The following is a 24,240-nucleotide window of genomic DNA, read 5'->3' on the forward strand; positions in this document are numbered from 1 at the left end:
AATTTATTATTAATAAAGAGTAATTAAAGTAGAAATGAAAATAGCAAGAGTTACAAGAGTTTGACCAATTTATTAGTGAATGCTATATAAATGTGGTTTAATTTACAGATATACCATTATCTCCCGCAGCAAATCTTGAGTCTCACATATAATTCCCGGGAAAATCCAACCAATCTCCTCCACAATCATACCCGATCCGCCGCCGCCTACCTGAATTGGGCTCCCGAAACAGCGATCTCGGAGCCTATGGAACCCCCCACCACGAGCACCTTCTCCCCCGACCCGAAAACTCCGTCGCCAAAGCTTCTCGCCTCCTCCTATCGCCGCCCCTCTTCCTCCCGCACAATTTACGGAGATCGCTTCATCCCCAGCCGCTCCTCTTCTAATTTTGCTCTCTTCAATCTCCCCAATTCTAGCTCCAATGCCTCTTCCGATGATTCCAATTCGGCCTACACCAACCTCTTGAAGTCCGCCCTTTTCGGGCCCGAATGCGTCAGTGGATTTCAGCCATTGACGCCGGATAAATCTTCCTCCGGCGGGAGATTTAGTGGTCGGAGCAGCGGCAGTGATAGTGTTTTCCAGACTAGTCCTCCGAATTGCAACATTTTCAAGTATAAGACCGAAACGAGGAGGTCTCTGCATTCTCTGTCTCCGTTTGGATTTGATGATCAGCTCCCTGGGGTTACTCATAGTCCTGTTAAGGCCCCAAGGAAAGTCCCTAGATCTCCTTACAAGGTTGGATTTTTTTGGAGCTCTTTTTTTTCTTTATTTTTTTAGTTTTCCTCACTCGATTTAGAAAATTGAATTGTGATTCCTCATCTTAGGGTTGGGATTCTGTCGTTTCTAAGTTTTTGGCTTTTATGTGAACTATAAAATATGCAGTGTGTTTGGTTCTCTGTGTTGAATAGTTGTTTGGTTGTTGTTGGGTATATTTCATTCGTCAAAAAATGGTGAATTTGATCTTGTTTTCGCTAATTGAACTGTTCGATTGGTGTTTTGCATAGGTTCTGGATGCGCCTGCTTTGCAAGATGATTTCTATCTTAACCTAGTTGATTGGTCTTCGCACAATGTGTTGGCTGTGGGGCTGGGAAACTGTGTTTATCTGTGGCATGCTTCTAGCAGCAAGGTAAAGACTTTGTTCTTTTGCTATAAATGGTGATTGTTTCCTTCATGAATGATGACATTGGTCTCCTTGCATTTTTATACAGGTAGTGAAGCTGTGTGATTTAGGATCTGATGATAGTGTCTGTTCTGTCGGCTGGGCTCAACGCAACACACATCTTGCAGTTGGAACTAGCAACGGGAAAGTCCAAGTATGATTTAAAATTGAAAGTACTCCTGACATGTTATTTACTAAAAATTTAGATTCACCTTCACTGCCATTTCTCGAAATCGTTTAGAATGTTGTTATCTACATGCAGTTGTATCATATATATGTTGAAGTTCACTTTTGGTGAACCACGACACCTTTGTCTTAAGGTCCAAATTTAACTAAACTCTTCGTTTGGTTTGGGACTTTGGTGGTGCACCTATTTATCAAGTAGCTTTTAGCGTCTCATACATGTATGTCTTTGTCTGGTACTGTTTTAACTATGATTCAAATGATACTTGCTAGTTGCTATACACTAAAGTTATACAGGTAATAAAATTTCCATGCAGGGACAGAGAAAGTGCCTGGCGTATCCAGGACACTGTCTGGGCGGAATAATCTATTTACTATATTAGGTTGCATTTACACCCCACTTCTTACACACATAAATGTGAAATCGCCTGTCTGAACTTTTGACTAAATGCACAAATATGATCTCACCTTTCTTTTCTTACGTTCCACACTCCGACCCAGACTGTTAGTGGTATTCCCTTAAAATGAGAGGGGCGACGAACATTTAGATCCTTAGGCTTTGTTTTCCTACATTTAGGGGAGTATGCTTCCACTTACCTTTGAAAACTTATCTGTATCTTAATGACAAGACATTGCAGACTTCAAAATTGGGATATACATGATTGTGGCTATTCCTCTTTTAATTAAAGAAATTTAACTGTGGTGAATCCAGTTCAAATGGTTCAACTGTACTGAACAAATCTGTGATTGTACCTTCTGAGTTGAATCCTGTTCTTTGCCTCTGTATTTTGAATATGAATTTTCATGATTGGAGCTGAATTCTATGGCTTGCAGTTGTGGGATGCCTCTCGTTGCAAGAGGATAAGAACCATGGAGGGACATCGGCTGCGAGTTGGAGCCCTAGCCTGGAGTTCTTCCACATTATCGTCAGGAAGCCGCGACAAAAGTATTCTTCAGCGTGATATACGAGCTCAGGAAGACTATGTTAGCAAGTTAAGCGGACATAAATCAGAGGTATTGTCTCTTCATTAATTTTGCTTCAAGGCTGTATCTCACACTATACCGAGTATTTCCTACTCTGAATCTTTGAGGGGTTGTAATTTCTCATTCTTGCAATTGTGGTTTAGGTTTGTGGGTTGAAGTGGTCTTATGACAATCGAGAGTTAGCATCAGGTGGAAATGATAACAGGGTAAGTAGCTATATTATTTGATATACCTTCAAGTTTTTTTGTCTTGTTTTTCTTCTTTTCTCTGTACAATTGTTTATTGTTTTCAATGACTCAATCATACATTATATGGCCTCGAATTGTAGCTTTTTGTATGGAACCAACATTCGACCCAGCCTGTGCTAAAATACTGTGAACACACTGCTGCTGTAAAAGCAATTGCATGGTCGCCCCATCTTCATGGACTCCTTGCTTCTGGGGGTGGCACTGCTGACCGATGCATTCGTTTCTGGAATACAACTACTAATACGAAGCTAAGTTGCATGGATACTGGAAGTCAGGTAACCTTCTAGTTCTTTTTGTGAAAGCTTCAAGTCCATTAAGTTCACATTGATTCACCTGTTTTGTGAATTATGATAGTCATCGCTCTATAGTAAATCCTCTAGCTTGTCATGAAAAGGGTTCTCTCGTCCTAGATAGAAACCACTACGACCTCTTGGATTTTAAATTTTTTCACTTGACCTTTGACTAAAGAAATGGATGAATCTATTCATTTACTTTGTCATGTGGTTTAAGTGCTATCTGCTAGACGACATTTCCAATTGATTCTCTGCATTATCTTTTAGTTGTTCATTGTTTATAGGAGTCTAGTAATTAGTTTGTGAGAGACAAGTTTTTCTCTTAGAGCTTGATTTGGTTTAAGAGTCTTTGTTTGTTTATGAGTGTTTTCAATAGTATTATAAGTAGCTCCTCGTTAGAAGAGTTGTGTGTCTTGGAAAAATAGTTCGGTTTGCATGGTAGTTCCTAGGGGCCTCACAAGAGGATTAATCTTGTGTATTTTATTATCTAGTTAGAGTTATTTCTTGTTCTACTGCGTTGTCTGTCCTTTCTCTTGTGCTTCTGCTCTTTTTCCAGCCAAGCCACATTTACTCTAGATCACAATCTGTGTTGGTTTGAATATTGGGTGCATAGCTCTTTAGGACAGATCTCGATGCAATGACTTTGGTAGAGCTATTGCCTTGTGTTATCCTACTTTTATGAATAAATTATTTTATGCAAATATCAAGGAGGTTTTGAGCAAACGAAAGCTCTTATTCATTACTGTTAGAATGACACCCTGACTTGAAACAATAATATGCCAGGTATGCAATCTTGTGTGGTCGAAGAATGTCAATGAACTTGTGAGTACCCATGGCTACTCCCAAAACCAAATAATCGTTTGGAGATATCCTTCAATGTCAAAGGTGAGATAATCAAGTAGTATGAGAAAGAAAACAGTGTGACTGCAACTGAGTTTTCTTCTTATTCAATTTGTGCAATCACCTAATGAATTTGAGTGAACTTTCAATGCAGTTGGCTACTCTAACAGGCCATACCTACAGGGTACTCTACCTTGCTATTTCACCAGATGGGCAGGTATGTGGAGGAATACCACTAGTTTCTTGATTTTGTTTCAGAGACTCTCCATTAACACACTGAAGATTACATCTATTGTCACTACTGATGTTCTTTTCTTATGCCGGATTTTTTTACAGACAATCGTGACAGGAGCAGGAGATGAAACACTTCGGTTCTGGAATGTTTTTCCTTCACCTAAATCTCAGGTGAATTTTCTGATTTCTTCGTCTTAATGTAACTTTCTAGCTAGGCTCTTAGAGCGCCAAACGTGAATAACCAAATCCTGGTGAAGATTGAACTGATGCTAATCAAACTTTCTTCCACCTTTTCTGAGATTTTACACAATAATTTTTGTTATTACTTATATCTTTAGGGATAACTGATTGGTGTCTAATAATTGCTAATACCTACGATTTTGTAGAACACTGAAAGTGAAATCGGGGCATCATCTCTTGGAAGGACGCAAATTCGCTGATCCTCTGCTATGTATCACTCTGCGCATTATCATCCTATTTATTCCTTGTCGCTGTGGTCACAAGAATGTTACGCTCCTAGCACAGCAACGAGGCACAGATAAGCCGGTTGACGACACAAAGCTGCGGAAAATTTTTCAGGATGTTACAAATATCAGCTGATTGTACCCTCAACAATCAAGCAAAACTGGTGATATTAGATGTTTTTAATACTTTAGAAACATGACCAAGTGTATAGGAAATTGTCATGCTTGGTAACATTTGGTTGAAGTTAGAGTAAAAACATAAGCAGCTTCCGGTGCCCTATTTTATTTTATTGTAAATAATTATTCTTGGAGTGAGGAGATCGTCTATCGTTCTCCAAGATATTTTTCATTAATATATAAATCTTATTTTGTTTTATTTTCTTTTACCAAAATCTATAGATATATAAGTAGGGGAGCACTAGGGTGCCCCTTATTTAGAGTCACAACGTACATCCAATCTGGTGCTGCCATGTGGTACAAAACATACAATATTTTTAACACAAAAATGCAATCTAGTTGTATATGCATTTCCACATATTGTATTTTAGTTGTAGGTAAATTGCATTTTATAGTGTTGAGTTTTGCATTTTCACATAAATTGCATTGTATATTGTTAAGTTTTGCATTTTCACATATATAAATGCAATCCGTCTATATATAAAATGCAAATTAAACAGTCAATATCTAAAATGCAAAACTCAACAATAAAAAATGCAATCTGCATATAACAAAAATGCAATCTGCCGAAATTCATTTATAGCTTCTACAAATATATATTCCATTTTAGTGTTTACAATATTACATTTTTTATGCCACATGGAAGCACCAGATTGGATGTACGTTATAACTTTAAAATTAGTTGTTATTCCCTATATAAGTAACTGCACTAAAGGGTCGTTTAATTCAAGCAGTGTGTCGGTAAACAGAGAAATGTAAAGAATGATTGATTCTACTTCATTCTTTTTCCCAACGTAAGCATTCACCGTGCCCGGGGCTGTATTGCAGGACGTCGCTTCCCGCCCGGCAATTTACTTATTTTTTTATTATTAATTTAATATATATATATATATATATATATATATATTTATAAATACTCACATATCCTTCTCATTTTTCACATCTCATTCTCTTTTTTCACACTAGCAAGTTTTTGTGTATCTTCAAATAATCAAATTTGTCGAAAATGAATAAAAAAAAAAAGAACAGATTATTCTGAAGAAAGATTCAACAAAGTCCTTTGCTGAATAAAAATTTGGTGGTCATGACATACCAAGTGGCATGATGATTTGGTATGTCCCATTAATTACTATGTGACATATGAATATAGTAGGATTCTAGATATTTAAACTATATATGTGTATATATTTACTCGTGGTTAATTTAAGATATGATAGAAGTCTAGAACCATTCTCTCTTTTTTTTTTATGGGGTATATATTCATGAATATATGTAACTCTGTTATATAAATATATAGAAAAATCAGATAACTTAAAGTTTAATTTTTTTCTTTTTTATTTATATCTGTAAAAATTACAAATAAAATATATATTGATAAGTTAAACCATAAATTTTAATCTTGCTAGCACTATACAACGACAAAATTTAAACTTTTAAAATAAAACTAGCACTATATGCACAAAATTTTAAAAATTTATATAGTATTGCTTTTATTTTATTTGTAGTTATATATATAGGGGCATGTTAGGGTGCCATCACCCCTTAAAATAACATTATACCACCATTTCTAGCCAAACATTTGTACACGTGGACGAATAATAAGCTGTCACGTGGCAAAAAATCTGAAAAAGACGGTCAACAATGTGTTGCTCTTTATACAACAATTTTTCTTGTCCAGCAATATCCGACGCACTATACAACAATCTATAGATTGTTGTGTAGTGTTTGTAATATTGCATGTGTAGTGTTTATAATATTGTTGTATAAGTGGTGTCACGGTGTCACTTTAAGAGGGGTTGTCATTTTAACACAAACCTATATATACAAAATTTAAATTTATTATCTTATGCCTCATGGTTATCTAATATATACTCCATAAAATAAAAACAATAGTAGAATAATACCATTAAATCTTAAATCAAAATCAATTACTTTTATTGTGAATATATATTGAAAATAAATGATGTTAGTATCCGTGGGTGTATTTACAGTCCATTTAATAACTTGGAAAGTTTTCAAATTATAAAACTTTATTCCATCTTGAAAACTAAATACCATATATATAGTTTAAATATCTAGAATCCTACTATATCCACATGTCACATAGTAATTAGTGAGACGTACCAAGTCATCATGCCACTTAGTATGTCATGACCACCAAATTTTTACTCCCGGTTGCTATGAACATTTCTATTTGTCCAAAGTTGAGCACGTCCTTTGAGCTCAAGAAAATTTAGGATTTAAATTAATGTAAAAAAAATTATGTAATACAGAAGTAGAAGTTTTTTTTAAATGATGACTGTAAAATTGAGGTACATGCAGTGTCACAACTAGAAAGGTCAAGGACTTTTGATGTAGTTCACTCAATTACAAAATATAGTAGTACTCCCTCTGTCCCACAAAAGATGTCACACTTTTCCTTTTAGTTTGTCCCATAAAAAATGTCACATTTCACTTTTCGGAAAAATTTCTCTCTCACATGAATATAAAAATTATATATTCTCTCTCTATTTAACACACAAAACAAAACCTCCTAAAATCTCGTGTCGTCCTACAAGTATGACATCTTTTGTGGGACGGAGGGAGTAGTGCGTAATTTATAAACGAAAACATAAACACCAATTAATAATGAAATAAACAAATTTGATGGAAGGAAATGAATAAAAAATTGGAAAATTAAAAGAAACGAAATAAAAGCATAAAAACATAAAAAAATAGAAATTTAATAAAAACACCACACGCACTCCTGTTGTGCACATTCAGGTGCGCGTCCTTACATCACACGTCACAATCTTCCTAAGTTGGGCTGCCATGCCAGAAAACAGTCTAAACAGTCGGGTAGCAATGTCCATCTGAATTGAGCTGCTCTATTTTAACTTTATGTGGCCTGAACAAGGTTTGGCTGATTCTTTATATAGATCTTAATTTAGATATCTTAGAAAAATATCTATAATAATTATGAATTTTTTATTTTTCCTTTATCCCAATAATTTTATTTCAATCCATCAACACCACAACTTTTGTGCATAAATTCTGACATGAGGTAATTTGTATATATTAATAGTGTCAATAATTCAATATTTGAAAATTGCGAGAAAAAACGACAGAAAATTGTCCCCAGATTTATTCATTGAGATCAGACTGGGCCCGGCCGGGTTGAGCCTGGCAGAATGGGCCTGCTTGCTACTTTGCCATATTAATGCGATTAAATTCTTTTTTATTATGTAAAGAGAAACTTACTCATCAATACCTCGATGCATTTACAAGCTTAAGTAGTACTAACAACAAAGCAATCTGAAAAATCAACTCAAGTAGAGATTGAAGATAATTATGTTGTTACAATTTTTATAAGAGGGACAAAAAATATTCTCTATCTTCATTATTATTCTAATCTCGGCCTAATGATTGGAAGGAAAACATTTTATCCTAAGAGCTTTTCACCACATAAACTACTCTTATTATCCCCCGGCCCTTGATTTTCAAAGGCTTTTTAGTTGCTTTGTTTTCTCTTCATAAAACTATGCCACTATTTTATGATTTAAAGTTAGACTAAGCATAAAAATATTGGTGACTTTTATCTCACATAATAAATGTAATTGCAGTTAAATTCATTATAAATAGTATTGAATTATACATAAATAAGTTTCTGCCGACCAAAAACTAATAATTGACAACTTGAAGTAGGTTTTAATTTTCTCACGTTTCTACCGTGCTATATATTTATTGTGGTCTACATATTCTTATATTTTCTTTAAAAGAAAAGGTTTGGAAAAACTGAAAGGTCAAAGAAGCATTTCTTGTTTGTTTGCCGCGTGCTTTGTTTTTTTATATGGAGCGTGTTTTACTCTTAGCGAATGGAATTAAGTGAAAACATAAGAGTAATTATTTGAATCATAAGATTGTAAAATAAGCTTAAAAACAATTATTTCAATCCATCAACACCACAACTTTTGTGCATAAATTCTGACATGAGGTAATTTGTATATATTAATAGTGTCAATAATTCAATATTTGAAAATTGCGAGAAAAAACGACAGAAAATTGTCCCCAGATTTATTCATTGAGATCAGACTGGGCCCGGCCGGGTTGAGCCTGGCAGAATGGGCCTGCTTGCTACTTTGCCATATTAATGCGATTAAATTCTTTTTTATTATGTAAAGAGAAACTTACTCATCAATACCTCGATGCATTTACAAGCTTAAGTAGTACTAACAACAAAGCAATCTGAAAAATCAACTCAAGTAGAGATTGAAGATAATTATGTTGTTACAATTTTTATAAGAGGGACAAAAAATATTCTCTATCTTCATTATTATTCTAATCTCGGCCTAATGATTGGAAGGAAAACATTTTATCCTAAGAGCTTTTCACCACATAAACTACTCTTATTATCCCCCGGCCCTTGATTTTCAAAGGCTTTTTAGTTGCTTTGTTTTCTCTTCATAAAACTATGCCACTATTTTATGATTTAAAGTTAGACTAAGCATAAAAATATTGGTGACTTTTATCTCACATAATAAATGTAATTGCAGTTAAATTCATTATAAATAGTATTGAATTATACATAAATAAGTTTCTGCCGACCAAAAACTAATAATTGACAACTTGAAGTAGGTTTTAATTTTCTCACGTTTCTACCGTGCTATATATTTATTGTGGTCTACATATTCTTATATTTTCTTTAAAAGAAAAGGTTTGGAAAAACTGAAAGGTCAAAGAAGCATTTCTTGTTTGTTTGCCGCGTGCTTTGTTTTTTTATATGGAGCGTGTTTTACTCTTAGCGAATGGAATTAAGTGAAAACATAAGAGTAATTATTTGAATCATAAGATTGTAAAATAAGCTTAAAAACAACTACTCCCTCCGTCCCGAAGTATTAGACTCACTTCTTTTGGGCACATGATTTAAAGAATTGATATTTAAATAGTTAAAGTGGAGAGAGTAAAGTATGAGAGAGGGAAAAAGTAGAGGAGAGAAGAGAGAAAAAGTAGGTGGAGAATAAAATAAGATAGATGCTTTTTGCTAAAAAAGGAAATGAGTCTAATATGTTGGGACATCCCAAAAAGGAAAGTTGGTCTAATACCTTGGGACGAAGGGAGTAATTAATATATACATAAATAGTGAATTCGTCTGGACTATTTTATGTATTTATTTTTGTCATAAGTATACACTTCCTTGGTTTTATACAATTGAACTGTAAGGTCAAGATCGTTTTAGACCGGTCACAATTCTGCACATGTAAATTAATTTACAAATGCAAATTCATGTAGTGTACAACTAAATGAATTGTCGAGGCAAAACTACGACAAAAATTGAGTTCAACAAAGATGAGTTTGATAGATATTTTTATTTTCGAACGTTACATTATTAAAGTGACTCCAAGCAGTTAGTTTTGAGATTGAAGATTGAAGATTGAAGTGATTTAGAGACTTAATTAATCTGTACAAATCATTATTTAATAAGAAAGAGAAAATTAACTGCTGAGAAATTATTGCACATAAAAGAGAAATTTGACAACGCTCCATTAGTACGGTCAAATGAGACAATTAACTAACCAATAAGGCCACACACCTAAATACCTAAAATCCAGCTCCAAAGCAAAGCATCACCACATATAATAAACACATTACACAACCAATATATATTTTCTTCATTCCAAACCAACTAACACGGCCTTAAACCTAAAATTACAATTTTTTTTTTCACACCCAACAATTTGCGCAATCAATACGTACGCCAATTGGCTTTTGGTACCACATTATGTACTAATAGTTTTTAACCCTAAAACATCATGGAGGCCTCTACACACATAATGATATACATAGAGCCACTAGTCTAGAGATGCAATTTGCATATGTATAATTCACACAACAGTTTTAATTAAAACAAGCATAGTCACGAAGAACCACCGGATGGATAAGTTTGCGCGGCATCGAGCGATTCAGAAGGGGCAGCAAGATCGTCGATGACTTGGGCATGCTGGGGCCATGGAATCAAGCTCATCGGTGGAAAACAACAAGAGCAGTCCTCTTGGCAAGGCTGTAGGGTATCGAAACCCGACCCATAATCATTGCCCTGAAATAAAGCATCCCCGCCGTGGGAGGGGGCCGATGCGTCCCTGAGTGGGCCCCAGCACTCGACCTTGTTGAATTCCGGAATGTTGGAGTGGAAATACACCCAAACCAAAGACTCTTGTAGCTCCGGGTAGTTTTTGAACAAGTCCTCATCTCCATGCACAAAAGCCTTCAACACCTAATTATTCATGATATATTTATACTTTGTTATATGAGATTTATCAGCATATGTACTATGAATTATGATGATAGAGCTATATTGTTGTTATTAACTAATTACCACAGGAAGTTCTTTGCAAAAAATGAAGTATCTGAGCCTGGAGAAAAGGTCTAAGAGGAAGTGACCACCACTAATGTGACAATGGACGTGGAGAGACATCTTCCCTTTGATTTTCTTCCACTCCGCCACCACTTCATCTCTTTGTAACTTGTTGTACCATCCTTGCAACTGCATCCACAATTTACATATTCATTCCACCAATCTAACTATTATACATATACTATTTAATTGATTCTTATAGTAACCTTAAAATACAAAATAAATTTTTTTTTATAGGTCCGTCCAAATTTGATTGAATTCACATATTTAATTTGTAGTGCAAGTCAATTTGAGTTGGATCATTTTTCGTTGCGTCTTGTATAAGTATAAGATGTCTCGCTCATAAATTTTAGTGAAATTGGGCAACTATTTATGATGATCATCATAAATAAGTAAGCCAAAAATAGACGCGTCATATCATTTAAAAAGAAAAATCTAGAAGATCCAGTCATCATCCATCTTCAAAGATGGACCGACCGCTCAAAAATTATTAAAAAAGATGAATAAAAAGAAAATTAAATATAATAATTACCTGAGAATTGTTAATGGTTTGAGAGATGGCTAGAGTGAGCTTGGAAGTGATGTCACTGTGTGTAAGTGTGTATGTTCTTGGATGCTTTCCTGGATGCTTTTTCTCAGCCCCTAAAAACAGAACTTTGAGCTTTGATGCCTCAAATATTGCAGGCCCAAATAATCTTGCAACCTAACCGATCATCACACAAACTATATGATTCAGTTTACAATTAATTAAAGCCACCATATAAATAAAATTTGAAAAAACTTACAGGGAAGATGGATTGACTCTTTCTGTCTCTCCTTCTTGTTCTGTGCAGAAATAAAGCGTTTCTTTCATCTGTTAATGGAGATTTTGATGGGAGGAGCAACGCAGCTGCCATGCTTCCCATCTAATTGAAATAAAAAATTCAGAAAATGAGAAAAGGGTGTTTCAAAGATTCAATTTTGATAGTTTAATTAATGGAGACTTGTGTTTTGAGTAAGAGAAGAGTGGGGAATAAATGAAGGCCAAAAAATCAGGAGGTTGCTTTTTGGGGAATGTTTCCCACTTTTTTTCTTTTTCTTGGTCTGTGATTCGGTGTTTTTAGCTTTGTTTGGATGCCAAAATGTTTGGAAAACTTGGAAGTTTGGCATTCATAGTGGGTGTGTTGTGTGAGAAAGAGAAATGGAAGTTTTGAGCGAAGGGGGATCGTGTCAATAGCGGTTGGGGGTTGCTTCTACTCTTAAACCTCTTGCTCAATTAGTGCCTAAATGCTTGGATGGATATTACTAAACCACGTAAATATTCATGCCTATTTTGGCATTATTTCAATTTTCTTAAAATAAATGGCTCTGGACTGTGGAAATCGGCGAGACACAACAAATTAAAATTCAGTAGTTATCTTTATTTCACATTTGGTCAAAATCACATTCCAATGAGCAAAGAACAAATAAAATTTAAGAATTATTTTTGTGTTATATTTAGTCAGAAATAAATTTTCAGCATTATCTTTATTTTATATTTGGTCAAAAAATTTGAGTCTTTATGGTTTACTTTGGGAGAAAATGGTGCTATTAGAATTGGAATATTAGTAAAGACAGAGGTGTAACATGTTAAAACAAATACTATTATCAGTATGTTTTGACAAATATTATCGCTATCAGTATGTTTTATAGGGGTGCTGTGGTTTAAACTATAGAGTTCGTTTGCTTACATATGCAAGTTTGGATATACACTATTTTTCTTGTACATGTAATTAGTTAGTCGGTAGTGTAGTCATAATTGCTTCTTAAGTAGAATATTAATCATATTTTGTGTTTCCAATATTTAGTAGTAATACAAATGACCGCAATCTACGTTTTCTAAAAAAATTAATATATTAATTTTATGAAAATTTACCTGTATTATAAATTATAATAAGTTGATATATATATGGATAATGAGTTTGATAAAATTTTCCATAAATATAAATGAGATATATTTATGGGATGCAAAAAAATTAAAAGTATTCTTATTTTTATGGGATGGATAGATTATTAAGGAGTTTTGACAAATCAAAAGAAATCTCACTATCCATCTCCAAAAAAGGAAAAGAACTAAAAAGAAATAGACAAAAATTAATTGAATAATGAAGGTACTTTTTTAGTCACGACTCTCAAGATAGTTGAGACGTTTTTTTATAGGCGCAACAGATGTTTAAAGATTGAATTAGAGAAATGAGTAAAAAGAAATAAAGTACGAGAATGAATAATATTTTTTTATAAAAAAAATGATTCAAATTATAAAGATCCAAAAAAATATGACATCTCTTGAAATAGGGGTGTAATCAATTGCTAACTTTCTTAAGTTGCTAACTTGCTAACTCATCAACGCAGTGTATTGAAAATGTCAGCACGATGACATTAAAATGTCAACAAATAATTTTGTTGAACTTCAATATAATGTGTTGATATTATGCGTTGACATATTGATGTCACCGTATTGATATTTTTAATACACTATATTGATGAGTTAGCAGAATTAGCAATTTAAATAGTTAGCAATATAACACGCCCCTCTTGAAACATATAGAACATTAGATACATTTTAAGAATAATTATGTTCATAATGGAATATTTAAGTATGGAATATTCTTTCCATTTTAGTTTCCCGGGAGAAGAGAGAGCAAGGCAAGCCCTCTATTTTCCTGCAATTCGACATTTGTTTTTATTACACACAAAAAGAAGACTTGTTCAAGATTCAGAAGCATTTCCATATGGATTCTTCTTCTACATTGCCACCATCCACCTCCGCCACGCCGCTGGATGAGATTGTGTACAAGACCAAAGTCATTGAATTCTTCGACCGAACAGCTCCCATCATTCTCCAAAACAATAATGGCCCCTGCCCTCTCCTCTCTATATGTACGCCCTTCTTTCTACATCTAGCCCTTTCTTTATTCATGCCACAAATTCAACATTTTCGGACGAATCTGAGATGGTTCAATTTCTTTGGTGATATAATGTGAATGTAACACAGACTGAAGAGAGTTTTTGACCAATGGAATGTTTAAAGTGTAGATATTGCTCTTCAATATCACATTGGAGAAAGTGATATAAAGAGTATCAGTAACAATTTCAAGGCATTGCTATATCAATTGTGTGTAGTGAAATTTTTAGGCTATATAGAGGAAACAAATTCGATTAACTGTAGCTGTCTTCTTAGTGATCTGAATCTGCACTGAGTTTCTTGTAGGCTTCTAGTAACAATTTCATAGTGGCTGGGGTTTTGTATTTACATTTGATAGTGATATAGCTCTATGAGTTTTGTTATTCAACCAAATGCACTGATGCCATCGTGACAACCGTTCTGATTTTTATGCAATTGTCACCTTAGTTGACTGCAGTTTCTCTCCTACTAACTCATTTAATGTATTTTTGTAATAGGTAATGTTCTCTCCCTAAAGAACAGTTTGAGTTTGAGTCTGGATACGCCAGAGGTTTCACAGGATAAATTGCTGTCTCTGGTTGCTGACCGGTTGATTAATTCGAACAGTAAAATTGATGTAATTTCTTTCTTGTCCACTCCTTTTTCATCAATAGATTAGGTTGCATTGTTCATACAATATGATCTTCCTTTGCATACGATCCCATATTTCTTCGAAACCGGACCTGTTTTGATCTCAGCTAACTTGAGTTTGTTAATGTTGTGAGTTGTGACAGAACAAAGATGCTGGCTATGTTAAGAATCAGCAGCAGAATATTACTGATGCTATTGATTTACTTCCTAGGCTCACAACTGGCATTGATGTGAACATAAAATTCAGAAGGTGGATTAGGTTTCTTGTTAATAGTTTTCTGGTTTTCATTTTTCATATCTCAGAGGTTAACACTACTAATATATAATCACATGTTGCTAGATATATTCTGATAAATGTATGTCTGAATTTTCAGAAATGATGATTTTGAGTTCACTCCAGAATGTGCAATATTTGATTTACTGGATATCCCACTTTACCATGGATGGATTGTTGATCCACAGGTTTCAAATTTTTGGCTTATCACTGCAAGAATTTTCAGTTTCTAATGTTTTTATTTTGGGCACTGTGTGTATGATCACGCCGGAGTAAAATCGTGGGATTCAGTCTCGTAGTCCCTAAATGACATATTACCAAAGCATTAGTTAGAGGGTGTCTCAAGAGACTGAAAATTTATTTGAGAATTGCATATTGAATGCTTCTTTTCATCACATACAAACATCTACATTTTCGATCAATTGTATGATTTAAAAAACCCAATATAAATTTACCGTATGCACAATTCTTACAGTCCCTCTCAAACTAGGAGCATGGATATTAATCATCCCTAGCTTGTTACAAAGATAATAGATGATCAGCTTTAACCCCATCCAGAGCCTTTGTGAGACTGTCTCCCCATTGTTCCTCACTAGAAATCATTCATTGTTGAATCTTCTTATGAACAAACTTAATATCAACCTCAATATGTTTTGTTTGCTCATAAAAAGATCAGGTTACATGCAATTTGAAGAACAATCTGATTGTCACACTACAACTTAGCTTATGAATGTCAAACCCACTTTACTGAGAAATTGATGTATCCATTCTATTTTGCACAGATTTGGTCATAGCTTGCTTTTCTTACTTAGTTCTTGAGCATGAAATCTCATTTTATTTCTTGCTTTTCCACAAAATCAAATTACCTCCAGAGAAAGACAATATTATGAAGTGGATCTTTGATATTCATTTGGCCCTACCTAATCAGCATCTAAGAAACATCCAATCTTATAATGACCATGGTCACAACAACCTATTCCACACCAGGTTCTCCCTTTATGCCTTTAAGTAAATGAAATCAATCTTATTAAGACCATGGTCACTATATGGGATTCCATGCCACACTCCCTTTTAAGTAGCACAGAATCTGCTCTACCACCCTCGAGTGATCAAAAGCTAGTAATGACATATAATTTTCTCACCACACTTAAAGGATAAGAAATATCAGGATGTGTCACACTAAGATAGATAAACTTTCCAATCAATCTTCTACATATCTCAAGATCATCTACTTATGTTTTGGATTGTTTCTGTGTTTCAGGATATTGAAACTGCTGATGCTATTGGCTCAAAATCATATAACTCTCTCATGAGTGAGCTTGTTTCTTTGGAAACACAAGCTATGGAGTGTGAAGAGAATGAGAATCTAGAAGAAGATAGTGTAGATTTTGTTGCTGCGACAACTGCAGTTCTTGGAATTCCTTCTCCTAGTCTTTCAAGAAGCCAATCCTTCACTGATTCACCCCGAAGTATGAAAAAGGGAGATATGGAAGAAGAAGGAGAAGTCTTGAGAGTCTTGAAGTTATCAGAGACTGAAATGCTTAGTTCAGCAATGGCCAGTTTAGCTGTAGATACTGATAGTGAACATATGGGGAAGTCTGAAGTGTTGATATGTTCAGAACCAGTGGGAAATCATGTTTCTGGTGAAACTGTAAAGGATGGGGCATTAATTTCTAATGACAGCGACAATTTTGTACATGATGATGAATTTAAAAGATCTTGTGGAAGTGCAGTTGATGAACCCAGGAATAGTAAACATGCTGATGGAACTCTCTCTTTAGAAGAAGTTCCTTCATCTTCTAGTCACTGTCTTGATGAACCCAGGAATAGTGAATGTTTGTATGCCTGTGAACATGTTGAAAATAAATTCACTTCCACTTCAGACCAGGATGAACAAAGTAATTGCACAAATGATTGTACAGCTGGAGAATTACCAAGCTTGTTGACTGCTTCTGCAGATTTAGGTTCATCAAGTGGCACAGTACATGACACCTTTAGTCCTGTCCTCAATTCAGGTATTGATGTCAGTGAACCCATGTACGAAGGGGAAGAGTGTATAATGGAATCAGGAACTGCAGTCTGTCAAAATCAAGAGCCCATTTATGAGGGTGAGATGGTTCTTGCCAAACAAGGGGATAGTGGTTGTGTTAATGAGGGTGACTCTACGGAGAGAATATCTATCACACAAGGTTAAGTCTCTGAGTGAATGACATATATTTTTTTATTGATTAATTCTTTTAACTGTTTCCATTGAGGATAAAGCTAGAATCTGCCTTGTTACTTTATATATTTGTTTTCATGTGCAGTACATTCTTGCTAATGAATTTATCTACCCTATTGTACGTATTAGGAGAACTAATCAGGAACTTCATGAAGAACAGTGCTAGTCAGTTGACTATTTATGGGTAAGTTTAATGAAATTCTGCTGTGTGGTTCTTTCTTGGCTTTTATGGCTTCCAAAGGATTTGAGTGTTGGTTGTCTTTGCAGCCTATTTTGCTTACTAGATAAAGTGAAGGAACGTGAGCTGTGTGTTTTTTTCAGAAATAATCACTTCAATACTATGTTTAAGGTTAGTATGTTATGATGCCTACATTTTATATTTTCTCTATTGGCAATCATACTGGCATCTCTTAGGAGTTAGGAGTAGCTTACTTGTCTACTTAGTGTTATTCCTCACTTGCGTGGAAACTCACCGAAGGCAAAATATGGTTGGTTAGTCTTTATAGCTAATTTCAATTGGACGAGAATTTACTAAATCCGTGAACCTTTTGAATTAAGATAAGGGATCCCAGGTCATGCATTGACCCTAGCGAGGGGATCATCTAGTGCATGTATTTGCATACACATGATTTCAGACTTCTGATGCTTTAAGTAAGGGAAAAATTTCGATTTTGGGGTCACTCCCTTCGGTCCCCATTAAATATCACATATTTGACCGGTGCGAGTTTTAAGAAATTGTTTGACTCTGTGAAAGTGGGTGAAAAAAGTTAGTAGAATGTGGACCTTACTTTTATATATTAGTTTTTTAATAATCGTGAGTAGAATGAGTTAGTAAAATGTGAGGTCCACTTAGTATAAATAGTAAAAGTGAAATGAGACATTTATTGTGGATAGTCCAAATAAGGAAATATGAGACATTTAATGGGGACCGGATGATGGAGTCATTTAAAAAAGAAGGTTCCATAAAAGGGAACCATTTTTTCTATATTCTATAAATGGAAATACGCCAATCTCATTGTCATTTTTAAAGTGACGTGTTTAAATTTAACATATTTCGTAAAAAAATAAAGACTTCGAACTCAGGCTGAAGCCTATCACACAACACCTAGGACCATCGACCAAACCACTTGGGCAAACTCAACATTCACGTTTTTTGATGAACTATGTTAAACTTAAATACGCCAATCTCATTTTTTGTATTCTATAAATGGAAAAACGCCAATCTTTAAGAACACCAATGAGATTGGCGTTTTTCCATTTATAGAATACAAAAAATAGTTCCCTTTTATGGAACCTTCTTTTCAAGTTAACCCCCAAAATTGAAATTTTCCTTAAGTAAGTGATCCGAAAATTCCTATTTTAATTTTTTTCCCATTTCTTTTGAGGTTTAAAATATGTAGTTTCTCTTTTTCCACTTTTTTCCATTGGGTTTAGAATAGTACTAACAATGAGTCTTGCTATTTTGGTGTTGGCTTTGAAGCTAATATTTGGTTGTTTGCAGTATGAAGGTGACTTGTATATATTGGCAACAGACCAAGGTTACATAAATCAGCCAGATTTAGTATGGGAAAAACTTAATGAGGTAAGAATCTTGTCTAGTGTATATTTTAATTGAATTATTTTACAGTTGATGGTCTCATTTCAGTGGATAATATAAAAGCATGTAAGTGATTATCGTGCTTGGACAATCAAAGTCCCTAAGAAGATAATCTATTGGTGGAATAAAATTACTTCCTCCGCCTTTCTAAATTTGACATCATGGGTGTGATTAGGGAGCACTCTTGATGCAGTTATGGAAATTAGATAACATCTAGGCTGTTTCAGGTGTTCTCCAGAATGTATTGATATTTTTTACGAGGGCATGTTTTAGATATAACTGTCTCAGCTTAAGTAGACAGAATATCGAGTATACGGTTCAGCTGTTTGACGTAATTTATGGTACTCATGGGAATATCACAGGTATAACAAGGATTATTATGCAGTAATTTTATAAAATGTCATGAAAGTTTATTTGGCACGCTGGAATCTATGTATAAATGTGTATCCAATTTTAAAAATGGATTTACATGAGGGGCTCTGACATGCCAAGTCAGAAACCGAATGTTGGAATTTTGATCCAGTGACATTTTTGAAAAATTGTTGAAAGGTTATCAGCAGTTTTATTTTTCAAATTTCCCCACAATCAAGTTGTAACTTGACAAATGGTAATATACCTTTTATTAAGTTCAGAGATTCATGACTGTTCGGAAGTGTGTTAATTCTCTCCATAATAGTAAGCAAATTTTTATTCTGATAATGTTAATATTGGAACTTCCACGATAGATTACAACCAGAGGCTGTTAAGATGAAGTGTAGACTCTTATAGGTGGATATGCATTTCTTTTATTGTATATTCTTGTCTCCCTCTCCCTCTCTCTAATTTAATGTAGTCTCGAGAAATGTATCCAAAAACATACATAAATACACTCTGGCTATTAAATGGGCTTTACTCTTGTATAGAGGACATCATTTGGTTTTCAGGTCTGCTTTTTGTGATTTAGATCTTGTAATTCTCTCCTTCGACTAGGTGAATGGTGATACTGTGTACGTGATGGGAAACTTTAAGGATTTCAAGATGGATGATCCTTCCAACGTGACCTGGGATGAGCAGAATGCCATGTCCAGTACGGCTGTATGTAGTTCTCGTATTTCTGGTTTATGAAATGTATGACTACTACACTAAGCCACAACTTTGTTTTGCAGGACTATATAGCTAGCATTGATAGTGTAGCTCAATCAAATTCCAATATCAAGTAATTTTTCTAACTTTATTGATAGCTAGCTTATTTTGTTCAGCTTACTGATAGGAACAGATGAAATGATTCCGTCTGTTACACATCACTAGAAAGATAGTACTAATATTAGTTAAATCAGTAGTACTTGAGAATCGGATGGTATCTAGTTTGACATGTATTTTCATATCATTTTGGTAGTGTTAAGGTATGTGGGAAGGTGAGATGAAATTGAGAAAAAATGCCCCATCAAAAGAGGCCACTACAGTATGTCCCAAGATACTCAATCTGTGATACTGAAAACATAGCAATGAAGCCCTATTTACGGATCCACATGCAAATTGGCTTCGCCTACTAACAAAAATCCAACATTAATAACAATAGTAAAAAGAACTTAGTTTATAAATCATAATCTGACTAATTCACTTATGCACCACATGCTATCAATTGCTCCTTCCCTCCGCACTAACAGCCTTGTCCTCAAGGCTCTAGATGCCGGCTGCTCACCAGGTACGTCCATTGCCGTGCTCGTATCCTCAAATGGCAGTCTGCATTTAGGTGGGAGAAGATGTCCTCGGCATCTGTCTTGAGGCTGTATGCTGGGATGTCAGTGTAGAATTGTGGCCAGTTAAAGGCGGACAGGGAAAAACTGGTGGCAAGGTTTGGTCGTGGGTAGGACAAGGGTGGATGTGTTAGAAGTCGATCAGGACAGCAAAAATACTGAATGAATATGTTGTACACAGACTATTCGATGGAATGAATAACAGGAAATATATTGCATACCAGATGATCAATTTTTGACAAACTGAAACAGGAATTTAACAAACTAAATTCAGCAACTTCAGTCCTCCAAAGAGGCCTGCTACAACTCAAGACTCTGACACTCTCTTTCTAACCTCCATATAGTATTTATTACCAACCATAGACTCCTACTCAACAATGAATCATAAACTAATCCTACTAGACTCTCTTTGAAAATATAAACTAAAATAACATGACACGAGAAACATAAACTAAAGACTATAGACCTGACTCTATGCTGCTGGCATTGACGCAATCCACATCTGATATGGTGCATACATATTAGGATATGGTGCACACATTAGGATATGGTGCATACACATCAGGATATGGTGTATACACACCAGGATATGATGTATACACACCAGGATATGATGTATACACGTTAGGCTGTGTGGCGCGGGCCACTTTCCGGGCCTCCTCGATTGCCACTGAATATTTATTGATCATCGGATGCATCTGGGCACGCAATGAATTCTTCAATCCTGCTAAAAAGTACGCCACACATTCCGCTTCTGAAAATTCCTTAAGCCGTGCCATTTTACTTTCGAATGCAGATATATATTGCTCCAGGCTGCTGGTTTGTGTGGTATTCTTAAGAGCCTCATACTCATTGAAGGCAGACACATTGCCAAAACGCACCAATATCTCCTGCTTGAATTGTTGCCAGGTAAGCTGGGGATGTAGACGCAACAACAATAGCATCCATGCAACCGCTGGCCCCGACATGGCTCCCAGGGCATACTTCACCCTGTTTGTCACTGGTATTTCGTGCACCAGAAAAAACTGCTCAGCTCGGATGAGCCACGCCTCGGCATTGGAGCGATCGAAAGTGGGCAAATCTATCTTCTGCGGCGGCGAAGTTTTATGTTCCCGCAAGTTCTCTCCCCCGGAATCATTGCCGTTGAAAGAAGCTTCACTGATCGACAGCTTTGCCAATATGGCGCGAACGTTGGCATCGAGCACTGCCTGGTTTGCTTGAACCTCCGCGATAAGGCCCTTCAAATCTTCAACATCATTCTCTATCTCTTCCACTTGGTTATTCAATACCGCGCCCATCTCACAAATTGAAAGAGTTAAGGGGGTTTGTGTGAGAAGAAACGATGAAACTGAAACAAACTTGAAGAAACTCTACAACTTAAAGAGTGCTGTTTCAAAGTACTTATAATAATCTGAAAACCTAGCAACGAAACTACTAATGGTAATGAACCCAAGCCCATGCAAATTAGGTTTACCAAGACTCTAGCAATTAGTTATAACAATAACTAAAAGAAACGTAAATAATACTCCCTCTGTCCGCGAATAGGAGTCCCGTTTTTTCATTTTAGTCCGTCCGCGAATAGGAGTCCCGGTTCACTTTTACCATAAATGGTAATTGGGTCTCACATTACACTTCTCATTCCACTCACATTTCATTTAAAACTAATATATACAAATAGGACCCTATTCCACTAACTTTTTTTCACCCACTTTTCTTAACATTTCTTTAAAACCCGTGCCGCCCATAAATGAGACTCCTAATGGTGGACGGAGGGAGTAGTATTCTAATATATTATATCACATTTATTTCCGACTAATCAGTAACTGATGCTCCATTACTCAGCACCACTCCATGCAGCAATTAAGATAATTACTGCTGTCATGCCATTACTTAATATAATTTCCTTCAACGTTTTTCTATCTTTAGCCTACATGTATCATCTCATTATTCTATTTCTGATTTCTGATGTTGTATGAATGACTTTATGCTATTTTTATGTTTGGCAGTTCAGATTTGCAATTGGCAATAGCTCTTCAACAACAGGAATTTGAGCAACAACAACCTCAGCGATCAGTACACTCCACTGTTGCTAGTGATTCAGGGCTGGCCACGGATCCTCAGGTAGTTGTTTTGAAGCAATCAATGTGCTGTGCATTGATCTCATATTTTCTGGAATTGGTTCATCCACATCTAAATGATAATTCTGTGATATTCAGTGAAGTTTTGTTGAAATATTGCACAACTCAATAGTAACCATAGTTTACTGTTTGAAGATTCTTCCCTGTAGCAAGTAGTTCCTTTTATTAGATTTGATTCTCTGATATGGGATAACTATGGGTGGAAAACCATAATGTTAAATTATTTAGGCTAGTATATAAACTTTCTTAACCAAAGGGGGTCATATTGACTATTAACTGCCATAATCATCTGTCTCCCAATCTCTGACTAATCTCCACTGCCCAACTTAAGGATCTGCCAGGTTGATAGTTTGATTTGTATGGAACTTAGCTAAACTTATGACCCTATCCAAAAGATGATTACTTTTAGTTTAGGGTTATTTATGTCTTTTGATTCAGTTTACGGGCTTGGCTTGTTTAGTTTGTCTATACAGAGATTTCTTTATGTATTCTATGGTTTGATTTTGATAAAATGAAAAGCTAGGTTTTGTTTTTCCTTCTCCAATTCTTCATGTATTCAATAGAGAATCTAGGAAATTTCCTTCTTACCTGCGTTTGTGTTTGTTCCGCTACTTTTTGAATCATAAGTAACGGATGAGGCACTTTCTGCATCACCTATCCAACTTGCTTTGTACTCAATTTCAAAATACTAGCATGTCTATGTTGAGGCTTTCTATCCTAGTCACCATCCAATCAATATGGAGCATTGTTTTACACTTTGAATAGTTGATAGCGGAAGTATTGTTCTAACCTCCATATCATTGCAGGTTTCACACAACAGCGGGAAACACACGCCTTCCTCAACTAAGCAGGAGTCCAAATCGAAAGAGAAGTGTGCCATCATGTGAATACTTTAAGCTGGTTTCAGTCAAGTTATGTGAATGCTACAACTATCTCTTGTGTGTGCAGCTTACCTGGTTCATAGCCCCATGTGTGTAAAGCTAATCAGAAATTCCATTTTTGTAAATCTCTGCTGTAAATTTGAACTCATAAATTTGCAGCCATTGATTTTCTCAGTTTAGTCATAAAGATCCATATGCTAATGGATTCTTAAGGATTTTGAAGGTGGTTTAAAGCTCAACTTCTGTATATTTCAGATACGTACACAATTATACTATTGTTCAAAGGACTGACCAAAAATTTGCTGGATCTTTTTTTCTCCTAAATATCATGTTTCACAATATATTCTAGTGCTATTACTATTCGTTACACAGATAAAATGATGCTAGAAAATAGGCTCATTAGGCTTTAATAACTTTGGATTTTGGGAGGTGAACTCCCCAGCCTGAGCCTATATGGCTAATTCCTCTTGGTTTTGCAGCAAGTCTCCTACTTAGTAATTAGAGGTGCCTTCCTCTCTGTGGAAGCACAGTCAGAGGTGGCATCGTCGTCTCCTTCATTCTCTACTCCGTACAGATATAACTATCATGCCTCGTCAGCTCATCAGGCCAGCTTTCTTCTCTCCATTGGCGAGCGTGGTTCGCGAAGAATTTGAGGTTCTCTTCACGGAGAGTGAAGGCTGCCACTTCGCTAATGTACTTCACGGCTTCGTGTGGAGGCCGGGAGCATGTGAGGAGCTCCAAAGAGCCCATTTTAGCAGTTTCTTGCCGCAGAAATCACCAAGCTTGAGCGTGGTGGAATTGTATGATCCTAACCGTCTAATATGTTGGTTTGTATATTGAAAAACATGCTTCCAGTATAGGTAAAA

The 24,240-nt window shown here is 35.4% G+C and overlaps 3 protein-coding genes across 4 annotated transcripts; 2 read left to right on the plus strand and 1 right to left on the minus strand.

The window, feature by feature from the left end:
• Positions 1-128: 128 nt before the first annotated feature.
• Positions 129-4,782, plus strand: LOC125216082 (protein FIZZY-RELATED 2-like). Its single transcript, XM_048117701.1, has 10 exons — positions 129-735; positions 1,005-1,127; positions 1,210-1,314; positions 2,178-2,357; positions 2,471-2,533; positions 2,656-2,850; positions 3,652-3,753; positions 3,863-3,925; positions 4,045-4,113; positions 4,329-4,782. The coding sequence occupies exons 1-10, from the start codon at positions 247-249 to the stop codon at positions 4,380-4,382; spliced, it is 1,443 nt and encodes a 480-aa protein (XP_047973658.1). The 5' UTR covers positions 129-246; the 3' UTR covers positions 4,383-4,782.
• Positions 4,783-10,207: 5,425 nt separating this feature from the next.
• On the minus strand, positions 10,208-12,206 carry LOC125217062 (protein STAY-GREEN homolog, chloroplastic-like). Its single transcript, XM_048118887.1, has 4 exons — positions 11,760-12,206; positions 11,507-11,677; positions 10,936-11,103; positions 10,208-10,833 (listed from the first exon to the last, which is right to left on the minus strand). The coding sequence occupies exons 1-4, from the start codon at positions 11,877-11,879 to the stop codon at positions 10,477-10,479; spliced, it is 816 nt and encodes a 271-aa protein (XP_047974844.1). The 5' UTR covers positions 11,880-12,206; the 3' UTR covers positions 10,208-10,476.
• A 1,436-nt stretch (positions 12,207-13,642) lies between these two features.
• LOC125212465 (ubiquitin carboxyl-terminal hydrolase MINDY-1-like) lies at positions 13,643-23,681 on the plus strand. Of its 2 annotated transcripts, none has more exons than XR_007174679.1 (12): positions 13,643-13,872; positions 14,395-14,513; positions 14,671-14,777; positions 14,902-14,989; positions 16,063-16,990; positions 17,152-17,206; positions 17,290-17,371; positions 18,524-18,604; positions 19,589-19,693; positions 19,765-19,814; positions 22,367-22,476; positions 23,300-23,681. XR_007174679.1 is itself a non-coding variant. In XM_048112648.1 (12 exons), exons 1-12 carry the CDS (start codon positions 13,725-13,727, stop codon positions 23,378-23,380), a joined length of 1,959 nt encoding a protein of 652 aa, XP_047968605.1. In that variant the 5' UTR covers positions 13,643-13,724; the 3' UTR covers positions 23,381-23,681. The 2 variants fall into 2 exon arrangements, 1 of the variants encoding a protein (XP_047968605.1); XM_048112648.1 differs by having other exon boundaries at positions 22,362-22,476.
• The last annotated feature ends 559 nt before the right edge of the window (positions 23,682-24,240 follow it).

This window comes from Salvia hispanica, chromosome 3 (assembly GCF_023119035.1).
Source record: "Salvia hispanica cultivar TCC Black 2014 chromosome 3, UniMelb_Shisp_WGS_1.0, whole genome shotgun sequence".
Taxonomy (NCBI): domain Eukaryota; kingdom Viridiplantae; phylum Streptophyta; class Magnoliopsida; order Lamiales; family Lamiaceae; genus Salvia; species Salvia hispanica.